Source organism: Epinephelus lanceolatus, chromosome 23 (assembly GCF_041903045.1).
Source record: "Epinephelus lanceolatus isolate andai-2023 chromosome 23, ASM4190304v1, whole genome shotgun sequence".
Lineage (NCBI taxonomy): Eukaryota > Metazoa > Chordata > Actinopteri > Perciformes > Serranidae > Epinephelus > Epinephelus lanceolatus.
In genome coordinates this window covers 26,182,747-26,207,412 of record NC_135756.1, presented here as the reverse complement: position 1 = coordinate 26,207,412, position 24,666 = coordinate 26,182,747, and the positions used below count along the sequence as shown (strand labels likewise).

General features: G+C 43.7%; 1 protein-coding gene across 10 annotated transcripts in view; it reads right to left on the bottom strand.

The window, feature by feature from the left end:
- Positions 1-24,666, bottom strand: part of foxp2 (forkhead box P2) — a 117,876-nt gene that overhangs the window by 36,398 nt on the left and 56,812 nt on the right. For all 10 annotated transcript variants that reach the window (XM_033614567.2, XM_033614572.2, XM_078164932.1 and 7 more), the window contains 2 exons: positions 13,511-13,600; positions 2,890-3,027 (listed from right to left, as the gene is read on the bottom strand). In XM_033614567.2, coding sequence (XP_033470458.1) covers positions 2,890-3,027; positions 13,511-13,600 — 228 coding nt within the window. The remainder of the gene's footprint in view (positions 1-2,889; positions 3,028-13,510; positions 13,601-24,666) is intronic.

The window sequence follows — 24,666 nt, the reverse complement described above, 5'->3', positions numbered from 1 at the left end:
ATAACTATATGATTTGATTTACTTGCAAAAACCCTCAAAGTCAATCCCTTGCAATTAACTAGTCATTTAGTCTTTGGCCTGCACTTCTTCAGCTCCAGCTGGACTTCACATGTTGGTTATGCACAAACTGTTGCACATTATAAATACATTTTCAACTGCTTTTGGCATTTGTATCCTAGCTGTCTTTCGCAGTCCTCTCCATGTGGACTTTTAATAGTCCCACAGTTCTGTAGGGGGCTACAATTCATCATATTAACGACACATTTGGCTGCCAGAGTGCACTGGCTTCCTTTGGAGTGGCTGAAATAAACAGAGTAAAGCCTCTCAGGAACAGGTTCGCTACATTGAACTGATTCCTTTAACACACATGCTTTGACAGCTATTTAGACAATGATTTCACTTTTATTTCTTATAACCTTCAGATGGCTTTTGGCCCTGACAGAGAAGTCCATGAAGTCGGCCAGTGGAATGCATGGTCCACTTCTTTGCTAACTGCCATTGAAATATCCACATGATTTTACAGACACTAATATTGAGCCCTTGGAGAATGTTTCATAACTCCTGCTGTAGTCACTTAATCAACATAAATCCACAATATAACTTGACTCTGTGCTGACTGACGACAGGTTCTGACACTGCGATTGCTGTTGAGTCAGGATTATGGGTGCTAAATGTCCTGTATGACAGATTCCATTCAAAATGATAAACTTTCCTATTAAAGATATACATCACCCACAAAATGATCATTTGTCTTTCAATAACTCACCCCCTGTTGTGTTGTATTCAACAAGAAAACGCTGTTTTTCTTGCAAGCCTCAATGGTGAATGAAGAATCCAAAAAATGGTGAACATTCCTTATCAATTTAAGTCATTGGGGAAACATTTAACAACAGCAAAACTATAGCAGAACATAAGTTCACAAACTCTCACAAAAGTCGTGTAGTATAATCCAAGTCTCATTTATCCAGTCTCTAAAACGTTACAATATAAAACACTTTCTCCTATGGGTAGTGCTCCCTGAGTGTGTCTGAGCATGACCGTGCGTATGAGCTCTGTTCGAGTAGACTTCAAACGCATATGTGTGCTCATGCACGCCACTTGGCCGTGCATTAAAGTGTTTGTACTGACGTGTTTTAAATTGGAACGTTTTGGCGAAAATGCATGTGTTTGGGAAGTACTGAGCATACAACTAGATAAATGAGGATTATACAGCACAAGTTCATGTGAGGGTTTGTACATAAATGTTTTGATTTAGTCTTGCTGTTGTTACATGCTGACACCGTTTACTTCAGCTCATGAAGAATGTTCGCCTTCTTGGATTCCCTGTTAACTGTAAAAGGCATGTGAGAGAAACTAAGTTTTACAGTACTTTAAGGATTACAAGGTCAGTCTTCATGCACTACATCACCCCCCACATGACAATTTGTATACCTATTACTCACCCATGTTACATTGAATACGTAAGGAAAACTTTGTTTTTCCTGCATGCCTCCACTGTGAACGAAGAATCCAAAAACAGAGACAATTCTTGAACTGAAGTCACAGGGCTCCAATTTAACAGCAGTAAAACTGGATTAAAACATCTGTTTACAAAGTCTCACACAACTTGTGCAGTATAAGCCAAGTCTCATTTATCTAGTCATATGCTCAGTACTTCACAAACATGCATTTTCGACATAACAGCGAAGGCACACTACTCGTTGGTGACTGTTTATGCAGAAGAGTTTTTAATAATAATGTTTTAGAGACACCGTATGATTGGGGAGTACTGAGCATATGACTGGATAAATGAGATTTGGATTAAACTGCACCAGCTGTGTGAGAGCTTTTAAACTGATGTTTGCTACAGGTTTGCTGTTGTTGGACGTGGACCCTTTTGTCTTAACTTTATCAAGAATGTTCTATATTTTTGGATTCTTCGCTTACTGAGGAGGCATGCAATAAAAAAAAAAAAAGTTATCTTCATGCCATTAATGTAACTCAGTGTAAGTAACTGATATACAAATAGCCATTTGGGAGGGGAAGTATTCCTTTAAGATTGACCATGTAATCCTTATAGTACTGTACAAAAAATATGCAAGCTGAAAATTTTAAGTGTAAAATTGTAAGTGCCTTTAGTTGCTGTGAAAAAGCCAGTGCAAAGGCATGCCATTGTACTGAAACCAAATCCAGAGTCTGAGAGCTCTTAATGAAGAGGAATAATCAGAATGACTGACGTTCTTAATTAAACAATTCTCCTTCCCTTAATCAAATCTATGAATGAGAAATGCATTTCAACTCTGACACGAGACTGTGCCGAGTGTGTGCTTTCTCGAGCTGATTCCAAATATTACATCATCCATCGCCTATCATTCAGCTCCTGGTGCTCAACCCGACTGTTCCCTACTCTCTCAGTCCCTGATGGATGCTTGTCAGGGAATTGAACCAGCGACACACTAGAGACGGTTAATTAGAGGTGACGTGAACGAGTGCGTCAATTTCAAATTCCTCTTGGTAAGTGTGTCAAGGACACAGGGCTGTGGTGAGCTGGCATGGGCGACCGGTGGCTGTGATAAACCGGAGCAGAGGAGTGACTCAGGGTTGTGTGGGGATATAAGTGTATGCTTGCACACACACCAGACACCAATGCCAAATGAGGCTGTTTTAAGATTAAAATAAAGATTTAACTAAGTAAAAGTTTGATTGTAGTTTGTGGTTAGCACTGTATATGGGCTTTAAAGTATAAATATTGGTAATCATGTATACTCCTGGGTGTCTGTGTGCATCTACACCTACTGGTGATAGAGCACGTCCTGCATTCAGTTGTGCGTGTGTCCGCATGAGCCAGAGTGTTTGCCCCTAAATGTTTGTCTAAGGGTGCATGCATGTTTAGCGTGAATGTGTGTGTACCTGCTGCAGCATTACAGCCTGCTGCTGCTGGAGCAGGGCCTGGAGCTGCTGGGGGGAGAGCACCTGCTGCTGAAGGATCTGCTGCATCTGTTGCGGCGTGATCACCTGGGGACTCATCATGGCCACTGACACTGGAACCTGGATGGGTAGGAAAGTGAGAAAAAGTGGGATGAGGAACAGGTGCAAAGAACAGGTATAAGATATAAAGTGGGTGAGAAAATTAGGAGAGGAGGGTAAACAATAAAAGCGCAGGTGTGAAGTGGACGGAGGGAGGAATAAAAAAGGAGAGAGTTGGAAGGAATTAGAGCACTAGAGACGTGCGTCAGGCCTACTGGCATGGATCTACTGGGAGTGTGGTAATTGGTGACTGAGAGGTAGGGAGAGCAGGCCTCCCATGGCCGTGACGCTTGGCAGCCTAGAGGAGATGCTGAAGGACAGATGGGTGCTGTGCCTTTGTGTTGCTCATCTTATTTTGCTCTGCCTCCACCCCACTGGGAGAAGTACGAGATTTAAATAGACGTAGACCTTAATTAGCAGGACCCTTGAACTCGCCCACTTTAGCGTGCCTATCAGTGCTCCTATTGTGAAACAGCGTGAAAATGCGCAGCTCTAAAGTTGATTAAAACTATAGTGATGAAGTGGACATATCTGCGTGATGAGGGGGGTCGTGGCTTGGGGGGTTGGGGTTCAACGCCAGCGATAATTTATGTTGGAGGGGAGGGAAATATGGAATAAAAGGACAAACTTGCTTTGTCTGGGGGCCTCTTTCACAAAATGACAGGAGACAAGTTGCCAGGTAAACAAACGATAATATTATTTTTTGGTATCAATGATGAATTAATTGCCTAGAGGCAAATCCAGTTGCACCAGCATAACGCAGCCAGTTACAGCAGCCCTGCACAGGTCAGGTGTGAACAGGGGTGTTTTCATGCCTCTTTTATACACTCTGGTACCTTATTTGAATTTATTTCAAATCTATTTTCATTGTGAATTACAATAAAGTTGGTGCGCTACTTGGCATCCTATTGCAGGTCAGAGTTGACCCAGGGTCAGTATGTATCAGTGTAGTGTTGTCTCGCGCGTGTGTGTAGTGTTTCTTTACTAGATTCCTGCTGCAGTGAACAAGTTTAATATTGCCATAAAAGCAGCCAAAGGCACATTTGTTCCCTGCTCTCTGCCGGCATGCCATTTTGAAAAATGTATGTCATTTTGTGGAGATAATCATTAAAATACGAGCTGTCAAACTGCAGTGGAAGAACTTCACCAAAACAAAACAAAGATACATATCCTGTATTTCCACCAAATTCTTCTAAGGCGGCAGCGCGAGCGACTTCTGAGGTGGCAGATCAATAGACAAAGGATACGTTTCTCTCCGGTCTTTGATTGTGTGCACACATCCTAACGGGAGTGTGGGCCAACAGTCATATTATTGAGTTTCAGCTCCTCATGGCTGCTTAAAAATTGAACAACTTTTCTAGTGAAAAGAATGTTAAATTTTGTTGACTTTGCGGCAGTATTATGGAAAATGGAATCAACATGGGTGAATGATTTAGTATGCAACACACTGCAACAACACAGCGGCTCACCAGTTGATTCTCCTTGAGTGAATACACACACACACACACACACACACGAGATTGATTGAAGGGACTGAAATCACCTCTTCCTTCTCTATATGACCTTTAAAATGTAATTCAATCAGCTTCTAGCACAACAATGTACTAATGTAACCTTTTTTAGGTCTGGATGCTGCGTCTTGTCAATGGTGATTCTTGGAAAACAAGCTTTAAAACACAATTAAAATATCAACATGTAGCTGCACCTTCACTGACTCTAATTGCGACAGTGTTTGGCGGAGAGCTGCTATGACAGTAGCTAGCCTATATGGTGTGTCAAGGGGCCAATAAGACATCCCTGTCCTCATCGCCAGCTAATCAAGCTGCCTTGATTACTTTCCATGCATGTCTCTCCTCCCTCCCTCCCTCCCTCTCTCTCTGTCAGGCCTTGACACGTCCTTGTTTAGCTCTCCTCTCCTCGACGCCTACCCCCCACCCCAGGTTTTCCCCCCTCTTTGATTAGCCAAGACATTTGCATGGTCACTACACATTTTTCATTTTAGAAGTCATTATGCATTAGTGGCTCCTGATCGCCCGCCTTGACTAATCCTGATGAACTGAAAATCACAGCTGAAGGTCAACTTCCAGCCGGCCCCGCTGCACATTCATATTCATATTCAAACAAATCCTGCCTCCATTGTTCATTAGGGTCTTAGAGAGAAGGGACTCCATCTAAGGTGGAAGAGGTGGAGGAAGAGGAGGAGGTGGAGGAGGAGGAGGATGTTGTGGTACATCTCTTTTCTTCTCTGGACTCCTCTATGCAAGAGTGCCAAAAGAAAATGCATTCACAATAAGCGAGGTGCCGAACAAAAGCCGTCAAAAGTTGCAAATTAAACAGTCCGTGTGTAATTATGCAAATGCTGTGCTTACACCTTCAATGTTATTAACCCTTAAAGGTACATTTGCTAGGTAAGTAATTACCCCCGCAGTCACTCCTGGTTTTGTGTTGGATGCCGCGACAATGGGACGAGTGCGGCTGAGAAACAACATGAGTGATGCACTCATTAAGACTATTAATTGGATGCTAGCACAAAGATGTTTTGGTTCACAAAAGAGATGCAGGCTTAGACATGTAGGATTTAGAGCAAATATATGCGCATGCATACGTAAAGTGGAATTAAATCTAAATTCTGCATTGTGCTTCAAACTGTTTCTTCATTGTGAAAGTGGTTAAATAAAAGCATTCATAGATAGATACCTGTAAATGAATAATGCAGGATTTCAGCAACAATGAGTTAAACTAAACAAGACTTCAACAAAGAAGATCAGAAAAACAACCAGGTTAGGAAATTGGGAAGTACCTTTTACACTTTCATTAGCTTTTTTTTTTTTTTTTTTTTGAGATGTAATGGGTGATAATCATCTTCATTTCACCGGTGCTCCAAACAAAAAGAGGGAAGGAAACAGGAGAAAAGGCACGAGGAAGAAAGAGAGGGGAGAAAAGGCACTGGCCCACGTCCATTGTGAAGTGCAGCACAATGCTAATTCCAGCATTTAACTGCATGCTTTTCTGCTTGACGTATCAGAGGCTCCGAGATGAAAGCAGATAAGTAATTGCTCTCCTGGTTCTTATTCTTCACTGACAACCCATAAATTTAATTTTACACACACGTTCATTTACATTTTCGAGTATATGACATGATAATTGCAGGAATATAACACCTCCATTTTGCAGGATACTGCACGAGGGCTTGATTGACGTGAGCGGTGAATTGAAAGGAACAGGAGGCTGAATTGCCTCTCCTAGAAATGATTTTGCCACGAAGGGATAAAATTAATGAGCATTTACTAGACGATGGCGGTGGCGTAAACATCCACGCAGACTCTCTCTCGTAGAAGAGGAGCCATGATATCCAATTGGGGCTGTGCCTTTGCTGCTTTGTAATCCAAAAGGATGTATTTCCAACACTAGTGCACAAAAAAATATTAATGGGATTTATTAAATCGTTTGAAATTAGCTGTAGCTGATGTGGCCACTGGGGGCCTTAATAACAGAAAAGGTGTTTCTCCTGTTTTTAATAAGGCACATTTGGATGGAAAAGAGTAGTTTGCAAATGACTTTTGAACAAGTCATTTAAATATAACCCCTGCTTTGCTAACATTCGCAGAAAATGTGCTTGTTTTTAACTGCACTCATCATTTGAACCCTTATTTGTTTATGTGCCTTAAAGAGAACGCTGTTGACATGAACTTTGAAGCCATATGGTTTGCCCTCAGAAGTTGGAGAGCAAAACAAAGGACCTTTAAATTGGCTCCTGATGTGAAAACACTGGTGGGGCCCTCACCAGAACAAGCACATCATTACACCACTCTTGTCACAGCCGCAGCCTGTAACCAGCCTGTCCAATGCCTCGCGAAAGGTCAAGTTCTTCCAGGGAGAGCTCAGGTATCTCTTCCAGGCAAAGCCAGCACCCCAAGTCTCTCATTATGTTTGATTTAACTGGGCATTCTGGCATTAAATACAAAACACCACACCTCCACTGTGTGCCGCTCACTGGCTGGCTCTGCCTCCAACTATCTGGACCAATGCGCTTCCAGCAATTACACCCACTCCACTTTGTGGTGCTTTATCTTTGCAGCAGTGAGTTTTTATGAGTGAACTCAAATTACCTAAAGCAGGAGATAAGTGCTGTATCGGAGTTCAAACTTAAACAATTAAAGTCCAGCGGAGAGGAATTCCTCTTATTCGATTTCCTTCCATACAATTCACTTAGCAGTAATAAGCAGGGGGGAGCTGGTGATTAGATGTCGGCCATAAACATCGCGGGGCGATGAACGCGGGGCGGTTATCAACGACAGAGGTTGTTCCTGTAGAACTGGACAGGGGACTGAGCTGCGCTAGAGACTCTGCTTAAGATAACTGCGATGAGAAATGGAAGGGTCCTGGTCGGTAATTACTGTGGATCCTTGGCGGGGAGAGTCACTGCTAATTAAGCCACTAGCTTCATTTTACACACAGGAAGAGAGAGAAAGACATCGAGGAAAAGAGATGGGAGAAACCCCTCCACTCACCCTCGCCACTATTTCATCTCAATCTCCTGAGCATCCCAGGGGGGCCCAAACTCAGACCCCCCTCTTAGCTTGTGGACTTCTGACCTCTCAACTCCCTTTCAGCCGACACTGCTCATTTACTAGCCAATTACTGCCAAATATGGCCACAGGATTATTGATAGCTGGGACTCTCCACTCGAGGACCACCAAGGCTCACAGGGCAGCTGGCCTGGTGAATGCCTCGCTGCGAAGTTCAAGTGTGTGGTCTGCAAGATGTGTGTTTACTATGTAAAACCGCATAGGAGCCACGCGCACTCAAAACGCATGTCGTGTTTTCAGCTTAGGGAGATCAATACTGTAGATTGTCAGGACTGAAGCTAAGTAGATTACTGAATGTTTTCCTAAATCAATTTCCATAGCAGTTTGGCAGTGGTGCATTGGAAGTGCAATTTATCATAACATAAAGACCCATCATGCAAAAGCCTCTCATAAAAAAGCCCGAGGAGATTGGGACGGGCTTAGCACAATTTCCATATTGATTTATCTCTACATGCAGATAGTCATTGATTAAGCCTCTCGAATGTAGTGCACGACGCCGAGGCTGTGTGACATTGCTTGTGCACATTGTTTGTGTCATTATCAGTACAAATTGTTACACCTTTATCATTAAACTGGCACAATTCACTCCCGGCTGATTCCTCCCTGCAGGTGCACATATTTCAAGAGTAAATGGGAGCGACAGATAGAGGGGGAGAGAATTAAAAAAGAAAGTGCAAAGAGAGGAGAGTGCTGAAATAGAAAGAATGCGAGAGAGAGCACAAGTGAGTGCGAGAGAGAGGGGGGGGGGGACACACACTTCCCTCTGATGTTGCAGGTAATATGGCCTCCACTGGATCAGCCTCTTCATCAGTGACACACAGTAAATTACAAGTGCTTCAAGCAGCTCAGTGAATTATAGTTCATCACTTGGAAAGGCTTTCCCCCCTCACCACCGGGGCCCAGGCGTATCAGATCTGCCGGTTAGGATCCAATTAACACCCTGGCCAGAATCATCTGATTGCATGTGTAAGGGCTGGTATAACTCGTTTATTGCACCCATGTATCTTCTGTCACAAGGTAAATTTGTTGCTGCTACATCAAAGGTCTGAGCTACTTTTTTTTTTTTTTTATCCTTCCCTCCCTCTCACTTTCTCTTGATCCCCCAAACTCAGCTACCTCGCCTTGGGGTTGCATTTCAACTTCTTTTGCATCACAATGATGAACCTGCTCTGTCCTCGCAATTTAGCAATCTTGTCCTGTAGGTGTTGTAAATGCAGGGGGAGAAAAAGGTGGGGTGGGAGATGGGGAGGGGGAAAAAAATCTTGTTTTCTGGTTACAAAAGCAGTAACCAAGGGTGTTTGACTTAAAATGTGCTGACGTTTTTTTTTTTTTTTCTCTTGCTCTCTCAGAGTCAACAGAAGTTTTCCTCATGAATAACATAATATTTTCCCCCTCTCTTTTTTTCCCCTTCACAGTGATAATTTCTCTCTATTTTCAGATCCAACCAGAGGGGATGCTGTGGAAAGATATATTCATAAATGTAAATGTGAACTACCATCCTTTAGCCACGCACGCTGGAATCAGCTAACCTATACTCAAAGTCTAGCATCGCAGCCCTTTTCCCTGCATCTGTTCGAGTGTCTGTGTTCCGGATGAAAGCCAATAAGCAGATGAGCTCTGCTATCGAGGTGATATTGGCTCAGTGGGAAGAACGCCTGGACCTGACCTTTAAAAAGTGTGACACATTCTGGGATGGCCCAGTGCCCACAACCAATCTGAAACCTGGGCAGGAAGCTAGAGAATTCACAGAAAACAGCTAAACCAACATCACTCCCCAATCCATAAAACCTTAAATATTTTCATTCATAGTTAGAGCAGAGCATTGCACAGATGGGACTCGGGTTATTAGTCCTGTAAAAATGTATTCACAGCTTGACAGTGTGAAAGGGGCAGAGCAGCAGTTGCAACACTCGCCCGTGGTAAGAATTGGATGTTAGCTATCGGGAGGAGGGGGTACCTTCACACTGTCAAGCCCCCATCTAACACACTCACGACATAGAGTTAGGGGGTTATTCTAACTTACATATAGAGATGGTGGCTGTGTCACCGTGGGGTGACATGTTAGGCTGAGACATGGTAAGATAGGAGGTTGTGTTTGGCACCGTCACAGCTCATTGTGTGAGATTTCTACTCCAAACATGGAGCACAAAATCTGCTCACCCACCAGGTGTTCCTCATCAATAACGATCAATAGACTCACTAACAAACAAGACTTGCACAAAGTCACTCTTGGCAATGTAAAAACTTTAAGTAACTGTCACTGTGCCTGTGTTTGTGTATGAGAGCAGGCTGTGTGCGAGATGCATTATGTACGTGCATGTGCGAATGAAACAACTGTCAGATTCATAGGCCACTGTAATCCTCTCCGCCTCTCCTTGTCCGCGTTTCTTTATTTGTATTCCAAATGTCAGTGTATAAATGCCTTTCAAAGGGGGGATATTGCGACAGAGAGGAGGAGAACGAGGGGAAAGAGAGGAGCAGAGGAGACGAGAGGGTGTTGTGTGCCTTGGGAGAGCCGTGTAAGCAGCATGGCGGAGGCAGGGGGGATTTACAGGGAGAAATAGGTGTTTATTGAGTGCTCCCGTGGGCTTACTGTGTAATAATAGACCTGTCACATTACGCAAATGTGGAGAAGCAGCTTGTGTGTGTGTTTGTATGTGTGTTTGTGGGACTGTTTTTTCTCTTTTTTTTGTACATGTTGTGTGTGTGCGTGCGTGCCAATGCCAGTGCTGCCTGCCTCTGCATCATCAACTCCTGAGAAGCAGCGATGAACGAGCGGATAGAATTAGTCAGGCGAGAGCCTTTAGCCGCTAATACGCGTAATTAAAACTGCAAGCTGAGGCACTTAGATGCTTGTGTACTAAATAATTTACATGCCATGATCTATGGATCATTTCCCGCTCTTAAATACCAAAGATGGGAGAACAAGAGGGAAAAAGACTGGCAGAGGATTTATCAGTATCTCTACCATAAGCAGGATGTCATGCTAATATTAATCCCTTTCCCACTTTCTGCTGTGCTAATCATACAAGGGGATCAATCCGCCTGATTCCTCCGGTGGAAAACATGCAGCTTGATTGCCATTGACTCTTATCAAGGCGTGAAGCTAATAAAATATTGCACTATAGCACCCAGTGTGGCCTCATAATCCAGGTAAATAATGCAGCTTTATTGTGTAAACTCCCTCAAGACAAGAATATAAAAAAATATCTGGTACTGAAAAGAGGGAGGAAATAGAACAATAGCAAAACAAGGCTTTTTAATCAAGTCAGAGTTTCTATTGCTTCATACTGATATTTGCACAATGGAGTATTACAGCTAAAATGTCATTTGAAATGAGTGGATTCAAGGGCACACAGCGGCATATTCCCACTGTAGAAATGATCTTGAAAGCAGAATGCACTGAGCCCTGTTTGTGTATCAGTCGGCAGTGCCTCTGCTATGACGCTCTGCATGGAGACTTTTTTGGAACAAAGAGGTGAGGACGTTAATAAAGGCTGGATCAACAGATGGATTAGTTGGGAGCTGAGGACAGGCCGATCGGCAGGCCCCTCTGATTCATATTGATTCATATCGCCAACGCCGAGGCAAGGATGGAGTAAGCAAATGTAAATATTCAATATTTACCATCTGCTGGTGTTATTAGAGGCAGGGGCTTGGACATGGGCTGACGGTTATCAAGCACCCGCACTGCTCTCGTTCAATATTGTTCCTCCTGCCATGTATGTATTGTACTTGGTGACTATGCAGGCATTTGTAGATCAGGATCCCATTTGTTTGAATCGATTCACTTTGGCATACAGAACCTCAAACAGAAGACACGCAATGGACCCTAACAATAAGCTAGAGAGCTTTTATTTAATTCTTTTTTTCCCCGCAGCTAAATAAGACACAAAATATACATTAAAAATACATATATGTTTGTAATTCTGATGCCTTTATGTGTGAATATGCTGATAATATTAACACTCTTGATGAGGTTGAGTTCAATTATTTAAATGCAAAAGCATGACTGACTCTTTGCCAACCTTATCTCTTCGCCAGTACGTAATTAGGTACACAGGGGTGTGACTCCAATTGAAGGTGTTGCCATTGTTAGACTCTGTGAAAATATCAACGGGTGAGGTTAACGCCAATTTCCCTGACATTAATGAAATGCACAGAGCCCCTAATGAGGTAAACCATTGCTCCTTGATAGTACTTATTAGCCGAGTGGAGGGCACAAACTCCCACACTTCAATTTCAAACGGCTAAAAATAAATTAAATAAAAAAATACTAATAATAAAAACATGGAGCAGATGTCAAGGGGCCTTACATAATTTGAGGAAGGAAAAACCAACTAACTGTCTTGTTGACTTAAACGAGCTGAATGAGAAAAACTTGCTAGTGTGAGAGAAATCTTAACGCTGGAAAGAAAGAATTGCAGGCAATGTGTTAATGTGTGTGTGCGTGTGTGTGTGTGTGTGTGTGTGTGTGTGTGTGTATATGTGTACAATTGTGACCTTTTTCAAATCACTGACAACAGAAATAGACAGCTCTACGAATCAATAAGGCAAATTAGTTGTGAAGCGTGGAAATGACAGGCAGTTAAAATTAGCTGCCTTTGTAACCCACTAGTCAAGCTGACATGTCTTTCACATAACTAACCAACCTCTGGGTGTTCCGTGTCAACAGGATTAACGTTATAGATCAAGTGTAGAAAAGCATCCAGATCAAAGAATGTGTCATGCAACCTTTGGATATACTTATGTTAAGGATGCACTGATTTATCCCCCGAACATCGGTATCTCCCGATATTCTCCTTGTTGACTGCCATCGGCAAATAACCAATGGCAGTATAGCCAAGTATTTCCACTGTGTCCCATCAATTTTGCGCAGGCTAAAAAGCAGAGTTCGGAACCAACAGTGCCTTGTCGTCCCAAGACGACAGAAAACGTGTTTGGGATGAACCCCAGGATACCTTTCGAGAAGAAAACATACAGGAAACTCACTATTGTCATGTAGTAGGACGCACCGTATGGTTTCCCCGATAAGGTTACATCGTAAACGACAAATTTGTGTTAAAATCAGCAGGAGGAGAGCTAGTTAACGTTAGCCGTTAGCAGCCGGTGGCCATATCTACAAGCTAACGGTGGTTGCACTGAGTTACATTATGAGGCGTTCAAGCTCTATTCAGTAAGATATAGTGTTGGGTGAAGTTATAATGTTGTGTTGATGTGTACGAATATATTCTTGTTAAATGTCATTCTTGGTGAGAAACTTGAACGAATAGAGAGAAATAGAGAAATCGATATCAGAGAGGGGATTATGACATACTTTATATCATAAAAAGGCTTCCGAAACAGATATTTTTGTTTAAAGAAAAGATGTTTTTCATGTGAAAGACGGTAATTTTGATGGTTGTCACAAATTTGTATGATTGACTTTGCGCTCATTAAACGATTAAACGAAAGTGTAGTGAAAGGCTTACTTTTAACAGTTCAGTTATTTTTTTAATGAAGGTTTCTTTGTTTCCATGGCATAAAAGGAGGTATAAATAACCAAAGAAACAATAAGCAACAACAACAAACATGTTGGTACCAGCTATCAGTCAAAGTGTTTAAACATCAGTATCAGCTCTATCATTCAGTGTATCCCTGCTTAACGTATTAATTATTGTCCAGTTTGCTCGACAATACACAAATGGTGTACAGATGTAACGTTGCTCTCTGAGATCTGTCTCTGTTGTGTTTTGCTTGTGTCTATGTGACGCTTAGCTTCCTGGGGACCGGCTTGTCCGGCTTTAGGATTCCAATGGCAGGTCCGAGGATTGCGTCGGCAAATCAAACACACTTGTGGAACAGAGGAAATCTTCTTTTCGGTAGGAGCATGTATTATGGATGGACTTAAGAGATTAGACGGAGAGCTGCTTTACCTGCAGTGGACGCTGCTTGTCCTGGCTCTTTGGAGATTTCAGGCCACTGCCTGGCTGCTGCAAGAGTAATTGCCTCGCTGCTTGAAGGGCCTGGGAAGAAAAGGAACACAAGACAAAAGAAAGTGTGAAAAAAAGAGAGAGAGAAAGAAAGAAAGATGGGGAGGAGGGAGGGGAAGAGGGACTGAAAATAAACTATTAGACTTCCTGAAGCTGGCAGCGGAGATAATTCACATTTCCAGGGACAAAACCTTGTCAAATATCACCTGGTGTTTTCCGCAACAAATTCTGATGTGGTTAACACTATGTTGGAGATGCGTTTTAGTAACGATTCACAGAGCTGTGATCAAGGATAAATACAGTTTGTCTAGAGCACCCCTGAAGAAGAGTGTGGAGGGGGTGGCGGGCTGGGGAAAAAAAAGACAGAGCGTCAGTAGAATTGACCTGTCTAGTGTGTGCTCAACTGAAATACCCACTTCTCTCGGCAAATTACCACCACATTTGCATATTCATAATATCAATTTGAAGTAGAGGCAGCACCATGTGAAGTGTCCCTGGGAGCTGTAATTAAAGTTGACAAAATCAACATCAGATTACATTTAGAGTGAATTAACTAGCAGCACAGGTTTCACACTATGCATTAAGGGTGCTTATGAGCAGTGGATGGGTAATACGTGGATGGAACGATGGACAGGTAGATGGAGAAAGAGAGACCTTTCCCTGCCTGATGAAATTAGCTTGCCGCTGTTTACACATGGCAAGAAAAAAAAATGGGAAAAAAAAACTTGTAATTTGTAAATTGTAAAATTTGTCAACAACGCTGTTTGATATGTTTGCCAGACATGGAGATGATAAGAATCAGAGAGGCTGGGATGTGGCGTAATTTATTTCTCTGGGGTTTGATGGGATTACAGATCCCCTCCCGCCCGGCTGTGTGTACTGAATGTGTGTGTGACGAGCGAGCTCCGGCTTCACAGGTACAGTGGCAGCTGGGCTAGCAGCTTCACTCCAATTCTTCAAGAGCAGATGGATGAAAGAGTCTGGCAGAAAAGAACATTGTGCACAGCTGCTACTACTGCTGCTGCTGCTCCATACAGCCTTGTATTCTTCAGGCCCACGAGCATCAAGTGGGAGAGGAGGAGGAAGAGGAAAAAAAAAAACACGTATGCACACACACACACACACACACACACACACACACACACACACACACACACACACACACAACACAACAACTTCACAGGTGTTTCTGTTTTTTTGATGAAAAAAGAAGAGGACGAGTAGGAGGAGAAGCAAGAAATGAGAAAAAAATAAATAAAACTCAGATGGAGAGTGACACTTCCTCAGGAATCAGGGGTGCTCATTTTATTTTCTGGTGCTTGCCAGTATCCATGACAACAGCTGCCTTGACAGGGCGTGCATATGGCGCAGCTCTGCCAGCTGGTGGGAACAATGTTTGAACTAGTACATTGAGATCCTGAGCAAACAAGAGGAGAAGACGGGAGAGAGAGAGAGGCAGTAAAAAAATGAGAAGGAAGAGAAAAAAAAGTTGCCATGTCTTAACCCCTCGGGGAACGCAGCCACCTCCTGATCAATTATGAAAAGACAGAGGTGGGGGGGATGCTTGAAGAGGTGGTGGTGCTGGGGGGGGTCTGTCTGTCTGGGTGCTCATGAGGAGCCAGGCTTTCTGAACTAAAGTAAACAAACACATTACACTGGCACTGAGTCCTAACTGCATTGATCTGTCTCCTTGGTAAGAGGATCCTAGTCGCCACCGGTTTATGTGTGTGTGAGTGAGTGTGTGTGTGTGTGTGTGTGTGTGTGTGTGTGTGTGTGTGTGTGTGTGTGTGTGATGTGACATCTGTAAGCTGAGCTGTGGCCTTCCTTCAGAAGACACACACACACACACACACACACATATAAAAAGTTGCCTGTAGTAAAATACACATCAACACCTGCACACACACAGCCACATGACGCTTTGTTTCTTGTGTGCTTTTTCAAAACGGACGGGAAACCAAACACTGCTTGACTCCTGCTTCCTTTTACTGAAAGCAAAAGACAAAACAAATTCCTTGAATGCAGCCAATCACTGCGCTAATTAAAACACGGGGCCTAATTAATCTCACCATGATTGGTGAATCAAAGTAATTATAAGGTTTAGTGAGTCCTGCACACAGTAGTTAGAGGGAAGGCTGCGTGATGAGTGCAACCCGAGGTAGCTGTCAGCGGGAAATGTTTATCCGCCAGTGAATCAATAATGACTCGCTGTGTTATATCCAAAGTCAAGGGAGCCACTCGATATATAACACGCGGTCAAGAGTACAAAGAAAGAGATGTTTTTAACTGCACTTCCAATATCCATGCCAGGTAAATATCGAGGGAGGTGCGGGTATGAGAGGTGACGCGCAGGGGTGAAGCAGAGAGATCAACTGCACCCAGCTTATTAGAAAAGAAGTCTGCTCAGACTGCATAAAGAGGACTCCTCCAAACATAACACAGACCTTATCAACAGCGGCCAAACTTTTCCAGAGTGGTTTGTCGTGCCTCAAAACTGCCTGTCACCTCTTCCGTGGAAGTGGGGTTAGCCATTTTTCTGAGAGTCTGGCGGTGTGCAAGGTAAGAGAGAGAATAATAATAATAAAAAGTCCTGTCCGCTCACTTACACTGGCTCTGAGTATTCAGCCATTACAGTAAAAAGCACCAATTTGTGCCACCCACTTCCCACTCTACAGAGATGGCAAGCTGGAGCTCATCTCGAAGCACAAAAAGCACAAAATGCCAAGAAAAGTCATCAAAAGTTTGCTGAAGAGCTGCCGGAGCGGACAAAAACACAGACGAGTGCGGGCGCACCGCCTATTTAACCTGGGTTGCTATGCAAGGAAAAATGACATCCCCAGTCTGATTAATGCACACATTGTATAAACAGCACAATGTGACACATTCTTCAGAATGAGAGAGCGAGCCAGACAGAGAGAACGCGCGAGAGAGAGGGAGGAAGAGAAAAAAAAAGAGCCTGGGCCCTGCTATATAAATAACAAGGCACTCAGAGGCATATTTGATGTTGATATCCATCACTGAGGTTGGAAAGGAGGAAAAAAATAAGAGGAGGGAAAATAACACACAGAGCGACCGAGACCGCGACACGGGGATCCTTATGAAAATAAGATTCAGCCCAAATGGATCTGGTGTAATTGGTTTCAGATAGTGAGGTCAGGAGAAAGGCGATACAGGCAACTATTATGCGAAACGGACTGAGAAACAAGAATGTTTACACAGGCATTCCTCCGCTACATTAATAGGCATGCAGAGATCACTGGAGAGGAAGAAAAGGAGAGAGTGAGAGGAGACTGACAGAGAGGGGAAGAGGAAAAAAAACATATCAGCCGTCCATTCATCCCTCCCTCCCACTATCCTCCACTCTCACAGCTCCCAGTGTTTAGACTCACACAGAACAGGGTAATAAGGAACACCTATCACAATGCACCTTTGTAAGGAGCATGCAAAGATCTTAAACAAGCATGAAATACATTAGCAGGCCCTGCAATACTGGGCCAAACCATTACAAATCTCCAGATTGCTTATTTTGTGTGGCGGGGTGTGTGGGGGGGGGGGGGGGGCGGACGCCTGAAAGAAATAAGCCATCCACCAAGAATGTCACTCTTTCAAATCCACCTGGACACTGCACGATATGCAGCCATGACATTGGAATTGGATATATCTGAGGGGGCCGCGACATTGTGTTTGGACAGTGCAGATCACGTTGGGAGTTGTTGTTATTAGGGGATATAGCAGATATTGGAATGATGACACAGGTGTGAAATAAGCTGCCCTCGACAGGTACGTCTTCACGGCGTCGTGGCCTCAACAGGATGCTGCCATGTTCCAGAAAGTAGCTGTAAACATGGCCTATCAATCACTGATCAGTGAGAAATGGGTTGCATCATGATAACACAGTCTTACTGTGGTGTGCAGAACAGATGTTTTGTGTGTGTGTGTGTATGTGTGTTTGTTGTAGGGAGTAAAGGGCTGCTGTTCAACACTAGGCTGTAGGCCAGAACAACTCCAGTCATGCTGACAGCTTTGACAACTCCCACACACACTTTTGCTATTGGTGCGCACAAACATGCACACGCAGCATCACACCACCAGGCTTATCTATCTTCGCTTCCAGGAAACAGACGCAGAAGAAGGGGGAGGGAGTGGGGATGCAAAAAAAGAAAAAGTGTGACACTTTATTCAAGCTGGAGGGAGTCGCATGCCACAGAAAACAAGGCACAAACAGTTTAAGCTGAACAAACAAACATGGCTGATTGGACTGAGGCTGGCGGCCCGCTGGCGGCAGAGATATACGCTGACACTCCACACCAAAATATTTACACCCTATCTTCTTATATAAGTGGATTCAGGGCAGATGGATGGATGGATACGGATTTGGAGGGGCTGGCTGGAGAGGATAGACAAATGAGAAGAGAAGGGGAGAAGGATAAGATGTCCCATACAATGTCTGAATACAAAAGTGGGGCCCTGAGTTTGTGCAAACAAGCAATGTGCGACTGGGGAACGGTGTCGGAACGGCGGAGGCCCTAAACAGGCTTCACGGAAGAATAGGGGAACGGATGCAGTTGGGTGGCATTGAGATTACAAACACTGTCCTGACCTAGAAGTTCAATCACACAACTGACAATACAGTGCAGAGCTAAAGCCTCAGATTGGTGCTGCTCCATGTCTTTGCTTGTTTTGTATACACTGTGTCAGAGATGCTGGTGGGGCAAAGAGCAACCAGCAGCCTCAAGCATGCAGTTGATGCAGTTACACTTTTTTATTAATCGAGTCCATGCTTGATATGCGTGGGCGTCTATGGCCGCTATTGATCTCCTTCACCTTAAGAAACTCGGCCACAGGAGAAAAGTGACTCCTATCCTTTCATAAAGGTCAGAACTGGCGATGGCATGCAGCTGCCTCAACAATGGCTCCACACTCAGCTCCCTTATCACCTCTACAAACCCACACAGAGCACACAACACACCTGGATTCAGTCCCCTCTGCTTGGTTGAGTACTTGTAAAGGAAATAAGCTGGAGCTGCTGGGGGAGTTGCAGGAATGTCAAATAAACACATGCAAATATCAAAAAGGCTTCTGCAATGTGACGTGACAACTCAGGCTCCCTTCCTGTTGCCCAAATATGGCTCACGTGCTAGGACGGTGGCGAGTGGGGCCACCAAAATGCAGTCATACAAATTCCCAACAGAAACCTACAGGTAATTTCTCAGATGGTGCTTCCATGAGAAAGAAAGGAGAAAAGGGGACTTTGGAAAGTATGTAGGAGTAATGAGCATTTTAATGTATGACTCAATAAATCAACAGTCTGCAGTGAACAAGGGAGGGACGGAGAGAGAAGGAGGAGGGGGGAGAGGTCCATGGAGAATCTGCTCGGGCCTCAGGACGGAGGTAAAGCTATCCAGCAGAACAATGGGCTCCTGTGTCCCCGCTCTGCTATCTCTATCTCGGTATTTTCAGCTACTTCAGCTTCCACTGGCTCCTCATACAAAGTGCTTCATCCAAGAATAAAAATCTGTCTCATGCTCGTTTATTGTTGTGGACCTTTTTTTCTCCTAAAGTGGATAATAGGTATTTGGAAGAAAACCTTCCATATTGATCGTTTGCTCTCTTCAACTCCTTTCCACCTCTTCACTGCACTTTGAATTCAACTTCTTTCTCCCTCCACCTCCCTCCTCCCCCTCTCCCCTCCTCATATCACATTATTCATTTCTTCCTCTCATCCTTCTGTCTTCCTCCCCCCACCCCTCTCTCCCACGTCTCTCACCCCTTGTTTATTGATTCTCTAGATTAAGAATTCCTAGGGTGGAGGATTGTAACACACAAGCATCAAATTATTTTGGGGTGTGCTTATTTGCCTTTCCCTTGCATCTATTTGGCCTGTGTCTGTAGACAATTATGCCTACCCAGCCCCAGACTCAGGTGCTAATAATGAAGGACAAATAGAATCATATGTGTAAACTTCCCCCACTGATGAAAATTTATATTAACTTTCTGCCACAGTAAACAGAGCTGCATAGCTACACCCTCCCGGGAGGATTGACGAGATGAATTTGCTCGCTCCTACCCCAGGAAGAAAGCTCGTATAGTAGAGGTAGGTGGCGGTGGTGGTGGTGGTGGTGGAGGGGTTTGGGAAGGTGTCTAGCACCATTGTGTAACCTCACACTTATTTTTCCACTAACGAAGACAAAACACGGGTCTGTTTTGCCCATCACAGATAAACTGTGTGTTTATGTCTGAGTGGGAGTTGAAGAGTGCATATGCACCAATATGTATGTGTCTGCTGAGACGTCGGGGAGGCCGTGCCAGCAATAACAAAGAGCGCAGCCTGCTGTCATTCACTGCGACCGCTAACATCCACTGACATCCCGCCTCCCGCTGTTATCACCATGGATATTCTGTGCAAATACAGTGATATATCTGTTCTATCGAGCGAGAGTAATTATTTTCAGCTACCTCCGAGCTGAACTTTAACACAGAGACTGAGGTGGAATTTGAAACAAGACTGCTTTGTCATGCTGTAAAAAATGCATTTTGACATTTTTCATCAGGTTAGAAAGACCTGATCGTACTTATTTCCAAAATAATCTTAGATGTGCCAAGACCTCACATACAAGTCATACAGATGTCAAAAGTGGTTTTGTTCTTTAGTCATACCTTCAATATTTCACCACTTCAATTAAATTTACAAACAACAGCCTTCTTTCTCTTTGCTCTAAAGTCTTTACTTTGACCTGTGCTGTATCACAATGTTTAGATAAGGTGACAGCAGGCGTATTCAGCAACACTCTTTATCTACTGCTGCTCTTAGGGAAGTCCTTTAGAGCTCAACAACTGAGAGCAACCACAATATATGATCACAACGAGACAGAGGGGAAGGAAAATAGAGACAGACAGAGACAGAGAAGACCTTGGGAAGGTGTTTGTGTGGATGGAAGATTGGGCAGTGTGTGTGTGTGTGTGTGTGTGTGTTAGGTCAAGTGTTCTCTTTGCAAAAGCAAAGCTGGCATGAGGTATGAGTGTTCATCTGTGCAGCCTCCCCCCACAAACCCTGCAGCCACACAAAACCCCAAATACACACATTCTCTCTCTATTACACACTCTTTCTCTCTCCTGAAGCGCTTGATTTCCCCTTCAGGTGATTATGATCCCTCGCCTTTTCACAGTTCCAGGCGAGTGGAGGTCACACAGCTGGATGAATACCTGATATGAAATGTTGCGTTCAGGCCAGCCGTAGTTCATTTGGAAAGGAGGCTGAGCCCAGTGGAAAAACTGGAACTGTGGGACGGGAAGGAGACCTCAATTGCTTCATCTTAGTTGCTTATAAACAGTACGCCGATGATCTGAACACTTACAAATTAAATAAATGTGATACCATAAAGTATCACAGTATCGGACTGCATGACACAATATAAAAAACTGGGAACTATACGCCTACTGTAGCTATTCATGGAGCTTGAACACAGCCGTATTTCTGCGCAAACTAGACTTTTCACATCATTCTTGTCAGCGGATCAGACGCTGACAATGAAGTTGCTTTTCATGGAGCTTGTGTCTGTCTTTGTTGACAAGGCCTTATTAAGAGGCTCCCACTCCAAAAACATGGCCAGAGGCGACTAGCAATCTGACTGTGGCACCGGAGAACAAGCAGCCGCCGCGGAGGAGCTTGTTTTGTGCAGAATGCCAATACCAATAGATGCTGGAGAAAAGATGAATGTGCTGACACTAATGTGTGCATATGAGACACACGCATAAACATAAAGACCGGGGCTATAGCGTTAAATAAAAGGCTGCTGCATCCCGGGGTTGGTAAACTGCATTTAAGTGTGTTTACCCTCCATTAAATCACTGATAAAGACACACAGCACATACAGTCAAACATAGGAACACAAAACAATGATTAGGAAAAACAGCTACTGAGTGTCACTCTCGTCCATCTTCATGCCAACCAAATTTGGCAAAAAAGGAGCTGATGTCATTTAAAATCCACACTGCCTTTGCCTTGAACACTGACACAAGCAAACCAAGCTTGCAACGTGTGTAGTGCATGTGTATCTGAGTGAGCCAGTGGCACCGCCAGAAAGTTTTCATATTATTTAGCCCCCTTCCCAACAAGCTAAGTTGACATGGTTGGTGCCAATAAATGTCTTAGGTTATCTAGTTTCACAAGATGCTACTACCTTGGTGCTAGCTTAAAAAATGAGCGTGCCACAGCCTTTTAAATACAGTGATATCAGCCTCTAATTATTTTCGCCAGTGCCCCTCTGATACAATTGCGGGTGCATTTGTGTACATCAGATCCTGTCTTGGGGGTTCTGCTGTTGCGGGTCAATAGTATGAGTGTCTGACTGTCTCGTCCTGAGGAGCTCAGGTTAAGTGCTGAGTCTAATTGTAACCCTGTTCTGGGGTCGATGAGAGAGCGCCCTGACCTTAGCTGTAAATGACCTCATCTCACCAGCTGCATGCCTAACCCTGAGTTTGACCTGCAGCTGTAGGGACATGAACAAAACAGATGTTTACATTCTATAATTATTATGTTGTTCTGAGCCTACATATGCTTTACATAATGGCCATTACAAAGTTTAAAACAAGTTTATGTCACTACTTTGCCTTGCGATTAGCCCCCGCTCACCTCATTCAGGATTGCTCTCCATTGAGGGCGCTGTATCTTTCAATGAACGCCACACTTCCCCGAAAGATCAACTCAATAAATAGCCACTACATCTGCCTGTGGAAGGGCCATGGATCACAATCACTCCCCCTCTCCTCTCTCCATCTCTATGCTTATGTAACACCTATCTTCTCCTGTGCTCCTCCTCCTCCTCTCTTTCTTCCCTCCGCCCTGCATTGTACCTCGGTGGTTGTCTTGTGAATATTCCAATTACAGCGGTGTGTGTTTGACCTTTAAGTGAGCTGTAGAAGATATAGTTATCTGCCTTCCACTCTGACACCCAGCGTCTATCAATCAGTGTTCCACCCCACCACTACCACCACCGCCACCACCACCAGAACAGGCAGCCACACTGAGCTGGGTCTGGTGAAGTGTGTTTGTGTGTGTGTGTGCATGTGTATGTGTGTGTGTGAAGAGAGGGAGAGAGTGTGTGGAAAGAGGGAGCTATCACAAGCACAGACTGTGACTGGTAAAGCAGGCAGAGAGGCTTGGAGAGTCCCAGTGATAAAACTGCAAAAATAAAAAATAAATAAGGTTTGTGTCTGAATACATAAACGTATACCGCATATACACACACAAACACACACACGCAGGAATAGAGAGGGGGGGAGAGAGGAAGAGAAAGAGATGTTAAACACTTTTTTCTTTAATCTGCCACCAGCCTGACTGAGCCTTACTTCCATAAACAAAGCCTTTTTCCAACAGCATCCTATATCACGCTTCTGAGAACAAGCAAGCGTGAGCAGAGTCATACTTCCTTAGTTTCATTCGTGCTCCCCGCCCTTTTCCAAAGGGCTAATCTACATCTTTCATTGAATCAAGAATGGAAATTCACAAGAAATGCTTCTTTTTCAATTTCATGCTGAAGTAGCTCAAGTTAGTGGATGTAATTTCTCCTAACAAGAAAATTTATCACTCTGTCGCACACTTAGTCCGGCTATATGTGAGAAAAGGGCCTCCTTTCTGCATTTTTTTTTTTCCTTGGGCTTTGATAAATGTGCCAAAAGCATGATCACTCCCTTCATAGCGCTCCGTACAAGGACAGAACAATTACAGTGGTTATTAAGAAAATAAAACCTCTGGTTGAAATTTGTATGAAAGATAAATGACATATCACTTAGGGCTGCGGTGAAGGCATTACAAAATGAAGTCAAGACTGAGCCAAGAGGGGGATGGGGGGTTGTTTTACACATATTGTAGGGACCTCAGCTTCTGAGTCTGAGAATTATGTCATGCTACAGACAAGAATATGGAAAGAGTGAAAAGAAAAAAACACTCAGTTTTCAGTGATTTTGAGAGGGATTCTCTCCTCACACATTTCAAACGTGTGCCAACAAAGAAGTATTTCCTCTCTGTGACAAAAATCCCAGCAAAGACTAACGATGCACAGAACTCCTATAAATCCATTTGAAGTTTTGTGCAAATTATGATTATCAGGTTCACACTGAATTGGATGATGAAGTCCAAACAGGTGGAAAGGAATGCATGGAAAATGGTATCGTTGAAACAATACCACGCATGGCCAAGCCACCAGGCTAATGTATATTTATCATGTAAACTTCTGATAAATGCATACCAAGAAACAATCAAATCTCCGGGTTTCAATTGGAAGATTTTTGCACCATGGACTCAAGCGTGAAACCAATATCAGCTTAGTGTCTAGTCAAGCTTGAAGTGCTGCGCCTAGCCCACAAAGCATGTTCTGCATATGCTCATGGGCGTCGCTTTTATCAGGGTGGAACAAGCAGCTTTCCACTGCTATCACTGATCAATGTGTGCGAGTTAAGTCCCACCAGTGTGGGTAAATAAGCAGTGGTTAGGTCTTGATGAGGAATGGCAGGCTCCTTGAGTGGGACCGGAGGCTGGAGAGAAGCGGGCCTGTCTGCTGAGTGTGACTTCCACCATTAACCTCAGGCTAGAGTATTCTCCGAATCAAGCCTAAACAAATTGTATCCTCCCAAAGGGTTTAATTAGAAGTGTTTATTTTCCATATATCCCATCTACAGACTTAATATATGCCTTACTGTTTGCTATATTTCCCTAGATTTAAAAAAATATATATAGAAAAAACAGCATTACAAATAATACATATGACAACAAAGTGAGGGCCTGACCTTGGCTGATACACTATAAAACCCAGCAGCTTCAGCTCTAAAGCCTGCAGTGAAGAGAGCCAAAGCCAGCGCTAAGTGACATGTCAGTCAGTTCGTCTGTTTGGAGCCTTCAATTCCCCACGGCCTGAGCTTATTTACTGCATTTGTATGAAAAGCTGTGAAGAGGAGAGGGGCTGAGAGCCCGGCTGGCTTCTCTTACATATGTATACGGTGTTTGGAGGCAATGCGTAAAGAGCATCTCCCCTTGCAGCCTGGTGGCGTTACAACTACAAACAACTTGGGAGAAGGATGGAGCCATTTATATATTCAGAAAT